General features: G+C 35.4%; 1 protein-coding gene across 1 annotated transcript; it reads right to left on the reverse strand.

The window, feature by feature from the left end:
* Positions 1 to 604: 604 nt before the first annotated feature.
* On the reverse strand, positions 605 to 20,871 carry LOC132095885 (fucolectin-like). The gene is made up of 6 exons (XM_059500981.1): positions 20,721 to 20,871; positions 4,692 to 4,950; positions 1,352 to 1,491; positions 942 to 1,033; positions 773 to 869; positions 605 to 633 (listed from the first exon to the last, which is right to left on the reverse strand). The coding sequence occupies exons 1-6, from the start codon at positions 20,869 to 20,871 to the stop codon at positions 605 to 607; spliced, it is 768 nt and encodes a 255-aa protein (XP_059356964.1).
* Positions 20,872 to 21,994: the final 1,123 nt, after the last annotated feature.

The raw sequence follows: 21,994 nt of genomic DNA on the forward strand, positions 1-21,994 counted from the left end.
ATTTATATTCATTAAAAAGCTGAGATTCTAAGCTTTAAAATTATACCTATGTTGTGTTATTTCATTCACGGGTTGCTTAGTAATTTGATTTTGGATTTTTTCGTGCTGGTGGTGTTCCACCTTGGCCTTAAAGGGTTAAAGTGAATGATACCTTTGTTCTGCTCACTGTTGCTGTCCCTGATTGTTTGGTCCTCAAGTCTTAAAGACATGTGTAATCGTTACACTCTCAAGATACTGAATTTAACTGAACATTTAAGTGTTGTATTTGACAAATAAAATAAAAATAAAAGTCTGTGCATACCCTCAGATGAAATCCTGCAGGCACCCGTGCCAGATCATGCATATGCTATGCATATTCTATATTCTAGACCGCATATTCTACAACCATGCTGTAAACCAAGTAATATTTTATCATTAATAATAAACTGTTGTAAAATCAACTGTTCTTGTTGCTCAACACAGCTTTGCAGAAATCAGTTTGTTTCAGTTTTCACGCACACCTTTATTGTGATCAACATCGAGGACTGGAGAACATTCAAGCTTGTAAATAAAGAAACATCAAAGCTGATCCGAAGAGAGTTTAGGTTTCCCATCATCATCATCATCATCTTCTCTTTCTTACAGCACATTTAGCTGCAAAGAAAAGAGTTCATTACATCATAAAAACATCACTTTCCAGTTCATTTGTATTATATGCATTTTCATTTTAATCATTTTAACTTAAAATCAACATTCCTTTTCAGTTTTCCAGTGTTTGTATGAACACACTCACCTGGTGCAGCTTCCTTCGGCTTCACTTCCTGTTCTGGCGGTTGAGTCCATTGCAGCGTAACGTCAGAAAACCCTCGTTCCTCCAAAACAGACTGGAGCTGAAATGAGCAGATCTCTTAAAAGTGCTCTCAGTGAGCTCAGATATCTGTATATTTCCTGAGCTCTCTCACCTGTGACAGGAGCTGGACTCTCACCGCAGGATCAGACAGACTCCAACTGGACTTCAGTTTCAACTTCAGGAAAGTTCTCTTCAGTAAAGGACCTGAAAGGGCACATGAGAGTGAACATACAGAGAAAGAAGGGAATTCGGTGTAATTAGAGGTTGTGTAGTGATCCCCAAAAATCTTGAACAAAAGTACACAATCTAAAACAATAACCACAAAAAAGACCTAGACCTAGATTAAATTAAATACAGGTTGCAATAAGACATGGTTTATTCTCAATTATTAATAATAATAAAAAAAAACATGTTTGACAAGCTGAGAGCATGCAACTTTTGTAGTTTTAAAATGAATTTAAAAAATAAATTAAGCTGTTATTTAGATTCCTGGAAAATGTAATCTTTCTTGTTTGATCAAACCTTCTCCATAGACCTCCACCTCACACAGAGTAAGAACCCTTAAATCTCCAGGAATGTTCACAGTAACATAACGTCCCTCCATCCCATGACACGAGTAGCTGTAGGTAGCTCCTGCTGGAATAGTAGAAACTACAGCACATCTGGAGAAAGATGAAAGAGTGAGCTGCTCCTGTGCATGTAAATGCTCATTAATAGTATGACATTTATATTTTCTTCTCTTATTCCTGAGTTTAGCCTATTTTATATTATTAGCTCTTTGTTTTGCAGTGTGCTATGTCAATTATAATTTGATATTTTCCCCAAGTTATGTAAAATACACTTTTTTTTCAGCTAAGCAAATGTGAAATTATTTGTCATGTTATTATTACATGTAAAAAATAGAGTTTTACTGTTATCCTTCTTGCCTGTGTGACGCTTCAGAGAATACAGTGCCATCAAATTTTGTAATGTTACGAACGTTCTACTTCTATGTTCTTTTTTTCCTTTTTTCTTCTTGAAAAACGTTTAGTGTTCTATTTGATTGTAGGTGGTGCTAATTCATTCTGTGATCCCTGGAGGCACGGTCTCGTGGGGAAATTACGTGATCAGAAATTTTAGAAGACAAATAAGATCAACATCCTGATCATCAGGTATGTAAAACAATGTTTCCTGCCACATCAAAATAAACAACAATTTACCTCATCTGTGAATCTGAGTTCACAGTTTGTATTGAAAGTGGTGGAATAAATACTGTGTATTGTTAAATAATACTGCGAAATGTTATTGGGTTGTCCTCGCGTGCTGGATGTAGTGCGATTCAGGAACAGATGTCTCTTAAGACAAAAGTGACTGGTTTGAATCAGTCAGAATCCTTCACTGAATTGACATAAATTATAGGCTAAAAGGGTAAATTTCTTAAGGCAACTGATTTTATTTTGTGGTCTTATACCAATATTAACATACAAATAGTGAATATATGGCAATGTACTATTTGTGACTGCTCCTCAAAAAAAAAAAAATGCTCTAGTGAATGCAGTCTGAGCTGGAAAAGATTTGAATAATTCATCTTTCAGGTCTTTGGGTTGTTCGTTCTTTTGTCCCGTGACGTGACAACATTGGCTAGAGTAATTAGTTAATTTACAACCTTCCTTACAAATGGGTGCATAGTACTTATTATTATTCTTGTATAATTATTATTTACTCTCACAGTTACATGATGCATTTCTGGTTTCAAATTGTTGCTTTTAATTTCTGTCACTATGGTACTTTTCCATAACACTGAATGTGGTAATAAAGAGTTAGTTATGCTTTCAATTTTGTCCATATGATGGCGATATCACTTTGATAAAGAATAATTTCCTTTTTTTTTCGGTTTTATTTTTCTATTTTTTTTTTTACAGTGTTTTCTAATCTTCAAAAATGACCTTGTTGTATGATTTATGTCTTTTGAGTTCACCCTTCAGATTAGACTAGAGAACTGTAGTGTTACTTGTTTAGGATTCAAAATGTTATTTGCTTTTAATTTATGTCATTATGTCCTTTTTGAGCAAGCATCTTATACATATATTAGACCAAAATGTCAAGTTTGCCTAGGAAAAACAATTATTATACCAGCAAACTCAAAATTGGATTAAAAATGAACAAACTAGGCTATAAATACTTTGTATTGTAGGCTTGGATTATTATATTATTATATAGCCTAGTGTTTATTTACTGATAGACAGTCAAAAAGACAAATTAATCAATATTTTATTTATAACAGGGTTTTATTTATTTATAAAATAATAACAAACCACAGATCCTGAAGAAACGGTAACAAAAACACAGTGACAGAAAATGTCAGAAATAGCGTATGGGTCTGTCACGTGATTAAGGAACGACTCGACCCGAAAGACTCATGAGATGAACTAATCAATTCTCTTTCCGGCTCGGACTGCATTGGTTTTAGCGTATGGGTCTGTCACGTGATTAAGGAACGGCTTGAACCCGAAGACTTGTCAGATAAGAGATGAGTTAATCACAGACTGAAGACCCAGGTAAAGAATGAATTAATCTTTTCTGTATCTTACAGCATTTTAGTTTTGTATTGTTTGTTGTGTGATCAATGTTTGCATAAGTACTAGATGTGTTGGGGAAATAACACGTTACATTTTAATTACATTTTGCTAAAATGAACGAAATGACTCAGAAAAAAGATTTGTTCATTTTGCTGAACGCGACTCAAAAATCTGAGTCGGTAAAATGATCCGAACTACTAGTGTGCTCGTCAGTTACTCAGTCACATTTCTATGAATTCTAGAATTTGAAGGCATGTGACAATGCGTTACATACAACGTATTTGTAATGAAAGTGAAAGTGACGTGACATTCAGCCAAGTATGGTGACCCATACTCAGAATTTGTGCTCTGCATTTAACCCATCCGAAGTGCACACACACAGAGCAGTGAACACACACACACACACACTGTGAGCACACACCCGGAGCAGTGGGCAGCCATGTATGCTGCGGCGCCCGGGGAGCAGTTGGGGGTTCGATGCCGTGCTCAAGGGCACCTAAGTCATGTTATTGAAGGTGGAGAGAGAACTGTACATGCACTCCCCCCACCCACAATTCCTGCCAGCCCGGGACTCGAACTCACAACCTTTTGATTGGGAGTCCGACTCTCTAACCATTAGGCCACGACTTCCCACCTAATGAGACTTATTTATAAGAAATTTGCTATTGTCAACAAAAAGAAGCACTGAGGCCTTCCTGTGCATTTCCGCCAACATAAAAGTTGAGAAAAAAACAAGAACTCTACTAACATTCATAAATGTTAGTATTGTAATTTTTACTTTTATTCTCTAAAATAAAATAAAAAAGACAAATATATATATATATATTTTCAAAATAATCATTACAACAGCTCTGTTATTACATTTATTATAACATTCACATATTGTGTTCAAATAAGGATCTGTAATATTTCCTAATGTTTTAAAAGAAGTTTCTTCTCAGCAAGGCTTCTTTTAATGGAACAGTAAACGCCTGATTCAAGAAGGGGGTCTGGTGACCAAGAAATATTATTTTTCTAACTTATTAATTTTAAGCTAAATTGTGCTTTGTTGGTATAGTGTTTCTGCTAGAATGTTAAACATTTTAAGTGTTAAATATTTTTAAATTGTTGTATTATTATAGATTTTGTATTTTTTTTCTCTGAAAAGCAATACAAAACAGTAAGAAGCAGATTTTACCTATGCAATATATGCAATATGAGAAAAGAAAAAAAATGCAAAATACATGTGGAAAAAACCTTGAAAAGCCTTGAAAGAATTTTCATTTCGGTGCATCCCTAACATATATAATGTCAGAGAAACTCACACTGGGTTGCTGAAAACATCTGAAAAATTGTTTCCAACCCTAATCTCTGCTCCGTTTATCCTGCTTTCACAGCAGACGGCTCTGTTAGTGATGGTCACTCTGTTCACACTGTACATCTTCATCAGGTCCAGCTTCCACCACGGGTCAGTTTGGTCTGCAGTGTGAGTACAGGTGTAGCTCAACCCATCCAGAGCGTTTTGAGCATACCAGTCATTAGCCACTGTCGACTGAAAGGCTGTTCCCCATTTTGCTAAGTTCACTGGAATAAGTTCAATAAAAAAAAAAAAAAATTAAAATTACAGTCCTTTACAATATTTTAATTATGAATGGGATTTATCGTGTAATATATTATAAACAAATGAATGTTTAAATACCAATTTATGAATTTCTCTGAAGCTGCTTTGAAATAATGAGTACTGTAGAAAAGCATTCAAAATGTGGGGTCGATGAGAAATTGATTCTTATATTCAGGAAGGATATACCAAACTAATATTAAAGACATTTATAATGTAACAAAATATTAATATTTTAAATAAATTCTGTTCGTTTGAACTTTAAATTCATCAAAGAATATAAATAATATTTGGACCATATTATATTTATATCAAAGAATATTTGTTTCAAAGAATATAAATAGCAGTGGTCCATTATATTGCTGTCTCTGGTGGGGCACATGATGTTCTGTCTATATTTGGCAGTTCATGTGTGAGATTAGCTTTATTAAAATAACCGAGAATGATAATGAAAAGCAAACCAAGGCTGCCATCTGTGGTGTCAACTGAAAAACATAAATGAATTGGGGGAAAAAATCTACAGTAAATATTCCCCACTTCTCTCCATATGTCTCATCTACATCACCTTTTAAAAGTTTGGGCTCAGTAAGATTTTATTTGGTGTTTTTGAAAGAAGATTATTAGCTTCAACTTGACTGCATTTATTTGAATTAAATAAATTAAAAAAAAAGTAATATTTTGAAATAATAACAAAATGCTCTCTTATAATATATTGTGAAACATAATTTATTCTTCTGATGCAAACCTGTATTTACTGCAATAGTTTTTAGTGTCACACGATCTCTCTCTCTCTCTCTCTCTCTCTCTCTCACCCATAACCCCCACATTCCTCAAACGCAAACCGTTCAATCGTTCATTTCAAACTTTATTTTAATTCAGTTAAGACTGCCCTTATGAGGATACTCATACTCGTTCGTCTGCAATCTGTCTTTCATCAAGTTTTTGTCACCATTTCTGAAAACGTTTCACAGCACCACAAACTCTCTAACAGAAGATGTAAGAGATTAATGCATGAAATCTCACCTTCTTTTCCTGCCTTCGTTTGAACTGAGAAAAACCCTTGAAATGAAAATCACATAACGATGCTTAGTATTTTGCAACTTTAGATTTACACTTAGTTTGATGAAATTCTGTATGATCTCTAGAATCGTGTAAAAATATTTACACAGTTTAGCTTCTCAGGTAAAAGTGTATTGTTTAAGCGTGTTTAGATAACATTAGCCAAAATCAACACAGTCAGTTATGCTTTAGGTTCTTCTGTGTTTATTGTTTTTAAAAAGATGAAGCTAGAAACAGACCTTATAGATATTAAACACACTCTATGTTTTACTTACCCAGTAAAAGTGACAGACTCTTGTAAAAAGTCCTCATCTTCATTTCAAGTGCGTATCTATTCTCTTTCATTTGAGTAAGTTTGAATGTTGTTCCTGGAAGAAACACATTCGTTTAATTTTACATTAAAGTCACATGACACTCTTTCTCCTCCCACTTTTCTCCCTGACTGAGCCTAGAGAAGAAAAAAAAACACCTTTTCTAGCAACAAAACCAGTGAACATATTTTTACAGAAAATAATGGTAACTTGTAACTTCAGTTTAGTGATTAATGAGATCAAAATGTCAATGCTATTGAAATATTCTACACCTTGTCTTTGAAATTTTACATCTATGTATTTGCAGGACTCTTTTGTCTAAAGCAAGTCATTATATATTATATAATGATACATTTCATGTTGACATGCTTACAGCAAATGCTCTGTGTAAACAGCAATAGTAAAATCCACCAAACAGTTTGTCAGCTGTCCTCTCCTGAGAGAAAACTGAGGGACAATCTTCCTGAACTACATTAAGCTTTGTATTCCCTTTTGTATTCTAGTGGTTCATATGACAGTTTCCACAATCTGTATCTGTTATTCTGCATGTTGTTTCCATCTTGTGAGTCTACTAGCATCTGTTGTTTTTACAGACTTTACAAGACTTTTGCATTTTGTTGTTTTATGCATGAAGGCTCCTCTCAAAACCACCTGAAAGCACACAAACATTGTCCTAGATCTGCTCTGACATGAGCAGGAGATCTGTTTCTAGGTGACACTAGACTATTATATATAAAACTCTTTAAAATATGATTATTCGGATTAGGTGTTTTCATTTGCATCACTTCCAAAAACATCATTGTTTTTCTTATTCCCTTTTCCCGCGTTTTCATTTTCTTTTATACATTTTATATGAACATGTTATGCATTCATGTTAATTTGTTTATACAGTATCATGCATGTTTGATCTTAATGTCAAATTTTAAATGTTGGTCATTTTAACAGCTCCTACCTCACAATTTCAAGCTATTGATTAAATGCACATATTAAAATGCACTTAAATCACTTTATCAGGATGATTGAATGGTCAATTTGTGTTTGAAACCATTTTGGACATGGTTTTAACATGTGAGAAAGCACACTACATGACTCTCTCCATCCCTATATTATTGGGCTTTAAAAACTACCAGGTTGTCATTATGTGATTTACATTTTCATGGAACACCTACAATAGTCTGCCACAAATCGTATTTGCTTATTTCTGAAATTGTCTGCTTGTCCCAGATGCACTTGGTTGTGCAGTTTGTTTGACTAGGCATTCTTTTGCCTATGTAAATAATGTTGATGGCATTTTTTTCTAGGAAAAAGGCTAAGAAAATGAATGTTGATGGAGATTAATGAAATGTGACATGTTGCTGGAACAAAACCAGTTGAGTGAATGTTTCCATTCAGTCCAAAAACATTTAGTTGACAGACTGCTAACCTGGTATAGCTAAGCAGTCAAAAGCTGTGTATTTATTGCATGGACGGAGCAAGGAAACTGTTAAAATAACCACAACATTAACAATAACCTTGAAATAAGAGCACAAGGTTTATCTGATAATCAGATCCATGAACGTAGCATTTGTTGCTTTAGCAAACAGACATCGAGTGTGTGTTCTCTTTCAGAATCATCATTCGCTGATGGAGAGGAAAAGTTAAATACTAAAGCATTTTATTTTGTGAAAATGAGATAAAGATGTTTTCACACTGAAAGAGACGTGATCTCATGCTCATAGACGGACTAGGCTTTATCTGCAGCTAAACTGAATAAATGCAGAATGAATGACGCAGAGCTAATTGACATGTCATGTATTACAGTACAGAAACTATAAAGGATATGTTCTACCTTATTCTGTGCAGAAAATTGAAATAACTGTTTGTAGCATATATAACCATCAAAAAAATTATAGATTACAAATGATTATTGTTCAGCAATTTATTTGATTTCTTATAGCAAATTCAAAGTAATAGATAAGAAAATAATTCCCTGTAAAAATAAAAATAATTATAATACTTATGATAATACATACCATCCAAACAAATAAATATTGTATTTGAAATTTATGTCACTTACCACTGGTGTGACAAAATGTTAACTTACATTTCTATTTTCTATTTCAGATAAATGCTGCTCTTCTGAACTGTTTATTCATCAAAGAAACCTGAAAAAATTCTACTCAGCTGTTTTCAACATTATCATAATAATATTTTTATTTTTTATTTTTTTTTTAGCAGCAAATCAGTATATCAGAATTATTTCTGAATGATCGTGTGACTGGAGTAATGATGCAAAACAATTCAGCTTTGAAATCTGAATAAATAACATTTTTAAATATATTCAAATAGAAAACAGCTATTTTAAATAGGCTAGTAAATATATTTCAAAATGTCACTGTTCTGCAGTACTTGGATCAAATAAATGCAGGCTTGGTGAACAGAAGAGAATTAAAAAAAAAACATTAACAAGCTTACTGTTCAAAAACTTTTGACTGGTAGTGGATACTAAACGCAACTAATTTTTCTCTAATTTCTAGCTTTTTGTTTGTTTGTTTGTTTGTTTGTTTTTTGGCTTAGAAATCTATGACTGCTGGACAATAACAAATAATAATGATTTGTTTATATACTACAAAACTTTTTATCACATAATAAGGCAGAATAGTTTCTATACTGTAATAAATGCTATGCGACTCAAGGCGCAGTGAAAGTGTGTTTTATAGTTTCATTCATTGCATTTTCCCATCCAGCGCCACATCGTTTAATTAGCAAATGCATTTGCGCCCATTTGTGCACTCATGGGCGTACTGGTCTAAAAAAGAGGTGTGTTCAGACTGGCGCATTGCAAAAGGAGCTGAAAATAGACTGCGTCTTAGACAGCGCGAGACCAAGTCAAACCTGGTGTAAAGTCAACGGCAACATGTTCATTGTGTTATAAATCATCAAACTCTTAAAAGTTAAACCACAAATAAGTAAATATTATAATATATTAAAACTGCTCTTATAAATATTTATGAGATTATACAAGATTTTATTTATTTATTTATTTTTATAATGCATAATGCATTTATTATAATGCTTTAAAAATACCCTTATAATCTATTATAAATACGGGCTTCATAAGACTGCTTTAGTTTAGTTTAGTTTACCTTTATTTAACCAGGAAATTAAAAACTCTTGAGATTTAAAATATTATTTACAAGATAGGCAGCACATGAAGTTACACATAAAACAAAATACATTCATTTACAAACACAGGAAAAAACAAATCACTCAAAACATTTACTTACAGGTAACTCTACAAAAATATCCTTTAAAATACATTTAAAATTAGCGAAGTCCATCATTCTTCACACTTTTTTCAATGATATTCTGCTGTAAGTATGAAGGAAGTAAACCTAAAATGATTTTATAAATAAATTAGTACCAATGCTTAAGTCTAACAGCGGGCATCCAACCCGAGAGTACAATAAATAATGATGAGTAAGGGCTTTTGAATTTGTGAAGAACCTTAATGCTCTATAATAAACTGAATCCAACACCTGTAAACAATGCTTAGGTGCCTGCATATACATAATATCACAATGATCTAAAACTGACAAAAATGTAGCTGCTACTAATCTCTTCCTGACTGCAAAATAAAAACAATACTTGACTCTTAAAAAACGACCCAGTTTCGACTTTTTTTTTATTTTCTCACAAGGCACTGAATATGATGCCCAAAAGAGAGAGAATCATCAATTAAAAATCCAAAGTTTTGTTTTAGTGACATAAGCTTCCAATGCTCAGAGACAACTACAACAATATATATATATATATATATATATATATATATATATAGAGAGAGAGAGAGAGAGAGAGAGAGAGAGAAATACAACACAGAAAAAAAGAAAAAAGGAAAATGTATGTATACTGTGTATATATATACATTTTCCTTTTTTTCTGTGTTGTAGTTGTCTCTCTCTCTCTCTCTCTCTATATATATATATATATAAGCTTATACTGTAATATATATAAGCTTATACTGTAATATATATATATATATATATATATATATATATATATACTGTATATTTGCAAATAGATAAATTGTATAAACAGTTGTGCTATATATGATAATGGAATATAATTTAGTAAGATGCAGGGTTGAACTAGGATGGAGGGGTAACAAATAAATATAAGGATATTGCACATTTTTATTGCATAAGTGGGGAATATTTAACTGTTCATTAGGTAGATTGCCTGGAGGAAGAAACTGTTCTTGTGCCTTGCTGTCCTGGTATTTGCGGCTCTGAAGCGCCGGCCAGATGGCAAAAGTTCAAAGATTAGACAGAGACGTGGTCATAACAGGTCTGGGTCAAATACTGGCAAACAGGTATAGAGGGCAAGACACAAGAATAATCCTAGAGGTAAGCGTGGGTCTTCGATGAGCTAACAATATCCAGATCAGTGGTGTACAGTCGGCGCTATATGCAAGTATAGGCCGTATGCTTACTTTTTTCACAGGGAAATTTGCATATTACGACTTCTAAAGATCAATATCGGTGTATATCCTCGGTATACCCACTTGTTTTGTTGCTTCGCATGTCTGTAATCTACTATCATGTAAGCTATAGCTTCCGCTTTTTTGTGTGAAACTCGTGATTCTTTGCTGTAATTGGCGCATTATCACTTCTACCTATCTACCTGTCATTCTACCTTTCATCTACTGAATGTGTGTGTCCAGTGCAGCGAGAGCACTCCGCTCAAATGCTATTGGGAGCACCAGGACATTTATGGACAGCTGGACCGCTCGAGTTGAGATCCGATTACCAAAACGAGGGAAAACGCCATGCATCGGCCAGCCGCGAGCAAGAGCAGAGTCTCCCACACAGCGCTGCGTTTGCTCCACAATGTAAAGTGAAAAACAGCACAGGTCGCTTCATCCATCCAGATGGAATTATTGTTTTAATTGAATTAATACATAATTATTGTTATAGTTGTGTCATGTGATATATGAGAACATTAAAGGTTCTGTAGTGATGCTGGCTGAAAACAGCCACGATAATGTAAACTGTGTGAAGAGGTAAACTGGAAAATGCCAACAGGCCTACATAGGCTTGTCAGTTCAGCAGCATAGCAATTTACCATGGTTTTACTTCTAGTGACCACCATCTTACTAATAGGCCTACTAATTACAGTATAAGCAAGAACGTATCTCTTTAGATGTATAGTTTGAATTAATTTTATTAGAAGTAAAATGTTAATTCTGTAAGAGACAGATTAAATATAAATATCAGTGTCTTCTCTAAATGATGTGTGTATTATTTACAAATAATAAAGTTCTTATTTTACTTTTACTCAACATTTACTCAACATCATGTAATTCTAAACGTATTGATTTCTTTCTACTGTGAAACATGAAAAAAGAAGATAATTTGAGATATTCAAGACATAGACAAGACTAAATATCATATTTTGCGTTCCACAGAAGAAAAGTATGTTATACAGGTTTGCAGTCACTTGAGGGTGTGGAAAGGATGATAGAATCCATTAGAAGTAAGCCTAATTTTTTTGGCATTCTAGCTCAAAATTATTGATTTAGTGTCAAGTGCATTTCTATCTAACAAAAATGCATTTGCTTTAAATTTCAGTAATATCTATCATTATTTGTTTCTGTCCTGTTTTATTTAATTTATTTACTCCAATTGAAGGCCCTATAACCCAGCAGAACCTTCATGGGGGAACACGTGAGCTGGATATGTCGAAGGCCAAACTGAACCCCAGTCCAGCCCTGCCTAAATGCTGAAAAATCCCCTTGCAAAAAAACACACACGAAAAAAAAAAACAAATACACAAAAAAAACATTATATTAAGATGTATATATAAAGCACTTTTCACTATAAATATAATTCCAAAGAAACATGTTGAAATTATAAAGAACTGTAATAACGTGTCAATAGATGGGCTGCAGCAACCTGGAAGTCATGCTGTAGACTACTTGAAAAATAATCTGTTGATCAAATTTAGAGTGCACTGTATTGATATTACTACATTACTATTTAAATTACTAATAAACCAACAATAAAGTGTGTGCTGGTGGTGGGACAGTGGGGTTGGGGGTGGGGGGGTGACTGGGTAACAGTAAACCACTTTTTTCTTTAGGACTACACCACTGATCCAGAGGGCTAAGCAAGAGAGGTAATTTAGTAACGAGATCAAAAAGGGTCAAAACATGATTAACGGCAAGATAAGAAAAAGTCTAGACTATGAAAACTAGAAACTGAAACAAGACTATGAAAACAAGAAACTGAAAAGTCTATGAAAACTAGAAACAGAGTCAAGACTATGATAACAAGAAACTAAGACAAGACTAAGATAATTAACAGAGGAAGGTGTATGTATCGCAGCTATCGCTAGGAGAGGGATATGTGCAGAACAATACTCTGCACTATGTGAGAGGAAGTCCAATGCTTATAAAGCGTGTCTGATGACTTTGCGGTGTGTTTGTAAGTGGTGGCAGCTGTGTGTGATAGTTTTGAGGTGAATGTGATTGGTGCAATGGAGCATGGGAAATGTAGACCAAGGTGCGTGGTGTGAGAGTCTGTGTTGTGGATGATGACCACTGGTAGTGAATTAATGGAAGTTCAGTGACCGGATCATGACTCTCCTGTGGAAGGTTAAACTTCCTCAGCTGGCGAAGGACGTCGAACCTTTGTTGGGCCTTTTTAACAATGGAGTCAATGTGGTTGTCCCACTTCAGGTCCTGAGAGATGGTGGTTCCCAGGAATCTGAATGACTCCACTGCAGCCACAGTGCTATCTGTGATGGTGAGTGGTGTGGGGGGGTGCAGGGGGGTTTCTCCTTAAGTCCACTATCAGCTCCACTGTTTTGAGTATCCAGGAGATGTTAATGGTTGTGTAGTGAGATGGTCAGAATGGGTGTGGGGATTTAAGATGACTCCGAGTTTGATCCAATGTTGATGCCAAGGACTAATTCACCATATCATCAGCATATAAATGAAAACTTAAATGTGCAAGTTAATTCCCAATATCATTAATATATCAAATAACTAATAATGGCCCAAGTACAGATCCCTATGATACACCGATACTTACATTCAGAGTACTAAAAGCGAGTCCCTCTATTGAAATCTATTCGATAAGTAATTGATAAACCATCCAACTGTATTTACTGATGAACTGAAAAACTTGAAGATTTGGTTGTACTCTGACATTACAGAATTTGACCAGCCGGTATCGCTTAGCTACTTCTTATCCACTGCTTTGCACATGCATAGAAAGTCCTCTCTCTAGAGAATGCAGTGTCTCGTTCCCTTCTTAGGAAACCATGGTTACATAAGTAACCTGAAATATTTCTCATTACAGGAAAGTTTCTCATTTCGAGAATCTAAGCTATTATTACGTGAATGTTTCTCACTATTTAGAGAATGTTTCTAATTATTTCGAGAAACTAAGTCAATATTCCGAGAATGTTTCCAATTTATTATTATTTTTTTTTTTTTTGAGAAAGTTCCTCAGTAGCTCATGTCCTGAGCTCTGAAAGCAGCAGCTCATCATGTGTTTTACATTTTTCATGTATAAGCTACACCAAAACTAATCTGCTACAATTCATATTTGCTTATTTCTAAAAATGTCTGCTCATTGTTTTTCTGTGCCCCGGTGCACTTGTTTGTACAGTTCGTTTGACTAGGCGTACAAAAGACTAGGCGTGGGAAAATTAATACACAAAACAATATTTTGCAGCTTTTAGCTACAAAACAAGTGAACACATTTTCACTGAAAATAATGATAACTTTCAGCTTCAGCTTTTATAGATAATGATATCAAAATATCAATGCTATTGAAATGGTGGTGGTCTCTTTTATCTGAAGCAAGTCAAAGGATGAAGTTCATGTTGACATACTTACATTGAATATTACGTGTAAATAGCAATAGCAAAATCCACCAAACAGTTTGTCAGCTGTCCTGTGCTGAGAGAAAACTGAGGGACAATCTTCCTGAATGACTTTTGAGTTTATTTTTGTATTCAAAATCAGTGATACCTGTAACAAGGAGTTGGAGGTGTTCTGATCCATATGCAGCATTTATTAAACAGAATGGTCATACAGGCAGAGATCAGGAATGGCGTCAGGTGTGTCAGGGATAACCAGAATCGTAATCAGAAACAAGCAGGGATCGGGACAGGCAGCGGAGAATCAGAGTCGGAATAAACAGTCCAAAGGTCAAAACACAGGAATGATAAACACAGGGAAAACGCTCGGAAATGTCAGACTGGCTAAACAAGACTTCGCCGTGAGTGTGCTGCTTTTATGTGTGTGTGTAAATGAGGTGCAAGTGTGGCAAGGAAATTGGCTGATGAATGAGGTGCAGGTGTGGCAGGGTGATTGTGATGCAGTGACTCATGGGTAATGTAGTTCGGGTGTGGTGCAACAGTTTGAGAGGTGCTAGTGTCCAAGTGACAACTGGTGGTGAATGGGTGGAATGGTCCTGACTGGAGTGCCCTCTACTGAAGCTCATGGGCACTCCATCTAATGATCGTGACAGTACCAAATATTTACTTAAACTGTGTTGTTATTCCATATCGTTCTAACTTGTATGACATTCTTTCAGTGAAACATGAGGTTTTGAAGTGAATGAGAACTGAAGCTGTCAAGCTCCTATATATATATATGTGCCACAGAAGTGATTCATATGAATCAGTTTCTCCAGTCTAGATTTGTCCGCATTTTGTTGCACCTGCCATGTTTCAGTTGGTCTTTTCTTTCCCTTCTTATGAACATCTCAAGATCAACAGTCATTTGCATTTAGTTTTTTGTGCATGAAAGCTGCCTGTCAAAACTACCTGAAAGCATACAAACACTCTCCTGCAACTGGTCTGACATGAGGAGAACATCTGTTTCTGGTGATCTTTAATCTTAAATTGTTCATATAGCAATGTAGTAAATATTTACCCCTTTGCCGTTTGCCTCTACATCTACTGCTGTTCACGTCTTAGAATGTCACTTTATTTGCTTATTCACTGAGTTTTCTTCGAGTTGTTTGCTTTGAAAGCCTCTTCCAAAAACCATGAAAGTGAATGTAAATGTAAATGTTCTCAAATTGCTGACTCAGAAGAACACGAACATATTCAAATGCACACTATGATTGCATCTGTACTAGCGTCTTGAGCTTTGAAAGCAAAAGCTCTTCATGTGTTTTACATTTTTCATGTTTAAGCTCCACCAACATTGATCTGCCACAATTCTTACTTGGTTCTTTCTGAAAATGTCTGCTCATTGTTTTTCTTGGCCCTGATGCACTTGTTTGTGCAGTTCGTTTGACTAGGCGTACCGTTCTTTTGCCTATGTAAATACCAATTTGGATACCATATTTTTGTGGAAAGAAGCTAAGAAAATAACACTTGAAAGAGATGAATGAAACGTGAATGCTGATGTAGCAAAAAGGAACATTGAGTGTTTGCAATCAGACCAAAAACAACTTTTGGATGATAAACGTTTAAGTTTTAAGTTTAAGTTGAATACTGGTTTCATTGGCCCACCGTGTTTTATTTTTATTTATTGATGTATTTATTTATTTTTTGTGGGGGTGGGGGTGTTGTTTTACTTTATTTAGTGTATTTGTTCATACGAGAAAATACTGTTAATTTAATGTGTCACTTTATAATTAGTCTAGAAATTTATTACCAGTTTCTTAATGAAAATTGTTCTGACACAATTTTGTTTGATTTACTCCTCTGCATCAACATTTGATCAAGCTTTGAGTCATTGTCAATCTGCTTTTGATGTAGTTCAGAAAACACAGAGCAATTTAAAACTTGTTTTAAATGCGGAAAAATCTAAACTTATGATGTTTACAAAAATAAAGTCTGCACTTTCAAACTCATGCTCAATTACTACTCTTCAGGGTTAGGAGATTGACGTAGTATCTAAGCATAACTACTTGGGATCTTTTGGGCCTCATATTCAGTGCCTTGTGAGAAAATTAAAGTCGAAACTGGGCCTTTTTAAAAATCTAAAATAGATAAATCAATAAAAATTAAATGTAATTGAAATTAGTCCAACATAAAAGCATGAAAATAATTTAGGTAGAGCTATTTCAATATGCCTCAAACATTGAAGAAAACCATTAAAAAGTATTATGTCGTTCAAAACCCGTAAAAGCTTTCTTCGTATTCGGAACAATTAAATTAAAGATATTTTAGATGAAAACAGGGAGGCTTGAGACTGTCCCATAGACTGTCAAATAAATATCAGTGTCAAGGTCCAGAAACGTATGAAAGACATCGTCAGAATAGTCAATCTGCCATCAGTGATTCAACCGTAAGTTTAAAAAGTGACGAGAATACTGTATGTACACAAAGAAAACAAAAAATAACTTTATTCAACAAGTCATCTCCTCTGTGTCTCTCCACATCACCGTAGCGCCATTTTGGAGAATATGATCTGAACTCAAACTGCGTACGCACTTAAATAAAACTTTCCCACAATTAGCAAAACCTTACACTCAAGGAGGAAAACACCGGCCTAGATTTGCACAACTGTAAGCACATTGTCAGCTTCACACTTTTTGCAAAAGATTACACACAGTGATTTGCAAAACACTAAACACACTTGTATGCATTTGACACAGAAATTCATCATGATGTAATTTCCTTGCAATTTCAAATCCAAGGCTTTCAAATGAGCACACCCATGAACCAAATGGTTAAACACAGGCACCAGGTGTGCACACACACTGGTGCTTAATTGTAGACACAACAATCATGTTAAAGCACTATAAAAAGGCAACAGGTAAGTTCACCTGTCTTCAACAAAAATGGATGGTGTCAGAGGAAGAGGGAGAGTGCGGATGAGAGGGGAATCCAGAGAGTACCAGGTGGAGGAAGAGGCCAAGGAAGAGGAAGAGGGAGAGGGAGAGGAAGAGGGAGAGTGCGGATGAGAGGGGAATCCAGAGAGTACCAGGTGGAGGAAAAGATCCACGTTCAAAAAATTGAACGTCGTGAACACCAAGGAGGGAGGGGCCCCATATACACACAGGAGCAAGAGAGCGAGATCATAAACCTCGTTTTGGCCAATAATGCAATCAGACTTCGAGAAATTCAAGCCCATATTGTCAATGATCACCTAATTTTCAATAATGTCCAACAGGTCTCTCTGTCAACAATAGCCCATATCCTTTCTGATGAAACAACTGTATAAAGTGCCATTTTAAAGAAATTCAGACAGGGTGAAAGTCCTGCGGCGTGAATATGTGGTGGTACGTTTTGTTCACTGACTGTAGTATTGTGTACTGCACACATAACCTTTTTACTGTACATGTAATTTTACTGTATAGCAGACCTACAGTATACTGATCTACACAATGTGATCTTTTGCTGTATTTCAGAGAGTTTTGCAAATGGATGCGGAGGAAGTCCCGCATTAGTTTATTTACATTGATGAGGCTGGATTTAACCTGACAACAGTACAAAGAAGGGGAAGAAACATCATCGGCCACAGGGCTATTGTCAATGTACCAGGGCAACGTGGGGGTAACATTACCCCTTTTGCTGCCATTACACAGAATGGGGTCCTCCACCGCCATGCCAACTTGGGTCCTTACAACACCGAACTCATTCTTACATTTTTAGACAGATTACACAATAATATCATCACAGCAGCAAACCAAAGGGACCAGATGCAATACATTGTCATCTGGGACAATGTAGCTTTCCATCGTTCTGCTCTGGTCCAAAACTGGTTTCAACAACACCCACAATTTACAGTTCAATACCTACCGCCATACTCCCCCTTCCTGAACCCCATCGAGGAGTTGTGGACATGGCGGTGGAAGGTTTATGATCTCCGGCCCTATGTCCAGATGCCCCTCATTCAAGCTATGGAGGAAGCATGTGATCAAATCGAACCAGCATCCATACAAGGGTGGATTCGTCACTCGAAAAGATTCTTCCCACGTTTCCTTGCAAATGAAAATATAGCCTGTGATGTTGACGAGGCCCTGTTGCCAGATGCAGCTAGGCAGAGAGATGTTTAGTTTTTTTTTTTTCTCGGTACTGAACTGGATATGTAATTTATGTTACAGTATTACTGTAAGCTTAGAGTACAATGGTACGTTCAGTAATACTGTAATATATGATAACTGGAAAATGTTTTATGAATGTTTTGTTGTAATATTCAGTATTGACTGACTTGAGTACATGAAAATAAATTAATATTTTCATCAGTCTGCACAATTGGTGTCATGTGGTGTTGGTGAATTTATTTTTACACTTTCTGTGTAAATGCTAAAAGTGTTTTAGGTTGAGCACAGGAGTGTTTAACTGATCCAAACAGAGTCATTTGCTTTTTTTTGCAACGATTGCTTATATTATATTATATTATATTATATTATATTATATTATATTATATTATATTATATTATATTATATTATATTATATTATATTATATTATATTATATTATATTATATTATATTATACTAGGGGAAGTCGTGGCCTAGTGGTTAGAGAGCTTGACTCCTAACCCTAGGGTTGTGGGTTTGAGTCTCAGGCTGGCAATACAATGAGGTGCCCTTGAGCAAGGCACTGAACCCCCAACTGCTCATAAATGATGGCCACTGATCCGGGTGTGTGTGTGTTCACTCCTCCGGGTGTGTGTTCATGGTGTGTGTGTGTGTGTTCACTGCTGTGTGTGTGCACTTTGGATGGGTTAAATGCAGAGCGTGAATTCTGAGTATGGGTCACCATACTTGGCTGTATGTCACGTCACTTATTAGTAATAGAATAGCAAACATTATAATTATACTTTCTTGTTTGCCTTCAGCAGTAAGCAAATACGCATTTATACAATTTAAACAAATCTTTGAATGACTAATGAACATTTAATTTCACAAACCTTACAAACTTAGTAGAATCCAGCTGTGAGATTTTGTGAAGTGTGCATTTTTTATCCTGCATGATCGCATGTTCTCTGTGTGATGATCGGTCCATGTTAATTAAATGGTGATTTCAAATTATACTGTGCTTTATGCATTTGTCCACTGTCATATTCATGGCATTTTCTCTGTATAATGTACTGTATGTGAAATGAGTGTTACCCTGGCTTTATTTGAAAAATATGATTCACAATGCACACAAATTTCACAATGCTTAGTGCACTTTTAAATGTTGCTTAGTGCACCTTTAAATGTTACAGTATATTGTAATTAGCTTTTATGCATTAGTGCATCTTTACACAGAGACTGAAGGTAAAACAGCAAGTTTTATTAAAGGGGTCATATGATGCGATTTCAATTTACATCTCTACGTCACGATGTGGGAAGATTTGCATAACACCACCCAAATGTTCACGCAAAGAAAGAAGGCATAACTTGTATTCTATCTGTTGCTGCCGCCGCCATATTGTGGAGAGGCTGTGTTTTATTGTGAAAGCGAAACTACTTTGTTTGGCCCTCCAAAAGAAGACACAAATAGAAATCAGTGGTTAAGTTGTATTTCAGCACTGTTCCAGAACAGTTCAACCCAAATATTCAGATGTGTGCGATGCATTTTATGGAGGATGAGTGCTGTTTCCTGAACTAGTAGCCTGCAATTTGTGGCACAACGGCTGCTTCTGTAAAGTGGGGCAGTTCAAAGGTTGCAAGGACAGTCTGGTGCTTCTGACTCACAGCCTATAAGTGCTTTTACCCCTTTAACTTTCCCATCTCCCCTCATCAGGTATGAAGTGCATTTAAAGGTAGAATGCATTCTTGACGTGTTGACTTAATGGGAAATGTAAATGTTGTGCGTTAAAGTGTAAACACGTTATTGTTTTTGGATGTTTGTCAAGTTCAGTCTTTGCTTTGCCTATGGTTGACACATGTTCCATGCTAATGATGGTTAGGTTTGGGCCATTCCCGAGCTCGGAGACCTTTTCCTGGACAGCACGCCAAATATGCATTATCATACTAACTTGTGAAAGTTGCAGTTGGCTGATTTAAAAAGAGATTCGTTATTTCACAAAGATAAGTCCAATTAAAGATTAGATACGTTTTGCTGACAAATGTCCACCTTTTCAAAGTCTATTCAAGTTTTAAATACACTGAAGGCATTTTAATGCTGTTACACAAAATATATGTATGTAGGTAATTCTTTTCTTTATTATTTATATTGTGATTTCTTTTAAAGTGATGCTCTTGCACTCAAAGTTGACATATAAACATGCAAAAATGTTTGAACTTCTGCCTCTTGTGGAGATGAAATATGGGGAACCCTGTTCACCTGGATTACAGGTAGGTGGAGTGGAGAAACAATTTTACCTGCTGAGTGATTTCCTGCAATAAAAAATAACTTGTGCTTTAACAGTCAAGATAGACATTTCTATTTTTAAACAGGAAAAAGAGATTGGCTTACTTGTGACTGAGTATTCGAGCCTGACGGTGTTATGATGTGTTATAGTGAGGGGGCTTGTCTCGGTCTGGTTTGTGGTGATGTTGGATGGGAGTGTTTGTGTCAGATTGATGGCCAAGTTGAGAAGGCCCATCTGATTCGGGTTTGTGGTCATGTTGGGAGGGTGTGTTTAATAATAACATTAATAATAGCGCTCTCTCTCTCTCAAAGACACTGTTGGTCTCTCTCTCAAACTTTTATTTTGTACTGTGTATAACTAGTTTTACTTGGAAAAATGAAAATGATATGACCGTCCCACCTGTTGGGAAATGATTGTAAACAACAGTTTGATGTGATACATCAAAGAATGTTTAGAGATACATCAAAGAATGGCTAGAATGTTACTTTATTCAAATTATGTAAAGAAAATTATACACTGGAACCCAAAAGTCTCATAATCTGATTTAAAAATCTAATTTAACCCTGTAAATACATTTTTATGAATTTAAAAAGTAAAGAAACACACACATATAATGGCAACTTTCCAAACCAAACTATTCAGGATTTATTTAGCAGCCGACTTATAAAAACTTACATCACAGCAAAGATTCAGTGACAAGCTTTTGGAATAAAGTCAGTAATGACGCTCTCATATTCAGACAATTTAAAGACTAACATTCCAATAATGTACCTTTTACAGGCAGAACAGTTAAAGGGTTACGCCCGTTTCACACATACTCCGTCTGCGGTGCGTATGCGTTGCCTATTTTTTTACGCACCCATGTTAACGGATTCCAGCGTTCACACTGCATGCGGTTGCGGTCCGTCAGTGCGTTCCAGGAGCGGTGCGTCTGCAGCAGTGCAGCGATCGTTTACGCACCAAGTCTATTTTTGCTGTGCTGCATGCGCTGAATTAAAGTGACAGCGCATTGTTCGCGGTAAAAATGAACATGGATTGACACGGATATGAAGTCATTTCAAAATAAATGTATACTAATTAAAGCCTACTGTTTCACATGCAACACATGGGTTTTGGCTAGATTTAAAACAAGAAAAAGAGCAACTTTAGAGAAACAAGGCAACATTATAAATGCACTTTTATAGAGGCAGAAAAACAAAGTTATTAAAGTAGGCTAATGTTGTGTTTAAATGTGTTGCAGCTTGTTTCAGCAACTTATTATAAAAACCTAGCAGTCAAAAGCATGAGTAATACGTTGTTTATATTTGAATTTAAATATGTCTATGAAAGATTGTTACTGTCCTGTGATGAAAGAGTATCACAATGCTGAAAAAGCTTT

This window comes from Carassius carassius, chromosome 2 (genome assembly GCF_963082965.1).
Source record: "Carassius carassius chromosome 2, fCarCar2.1, whole genome shotgun sequence".
NCBI lineage: Eukaryota > Metazoa > Chordata > Actinopteri > Cypriniformes > Cyprinidae > Carassius > Carassius carassius.

Coding starts and splice junctions, on each gene's coding strand:
- LOC132095885 (XM_059500981.1), bottom strand. CDS start 20,871: ATGACCACAAACCCGAATCAGATGGGCCTTCTCAACTTGGCCATCAAT. Junction 870..941: donor GAGTCCAGCTCCTGTCACAG/GTGAGAGAGCTC, acceptor TGCTCATTTCAG/CTCCAGTCTGTTTTGGAGGA. Junction 634..772: donor GCCGAAGGAAGCTGCACCAG/GTGAGTGTGTTC, acceptor TTTTCTTTGCAG/CTAAATGTGCTGTAAGAAAG.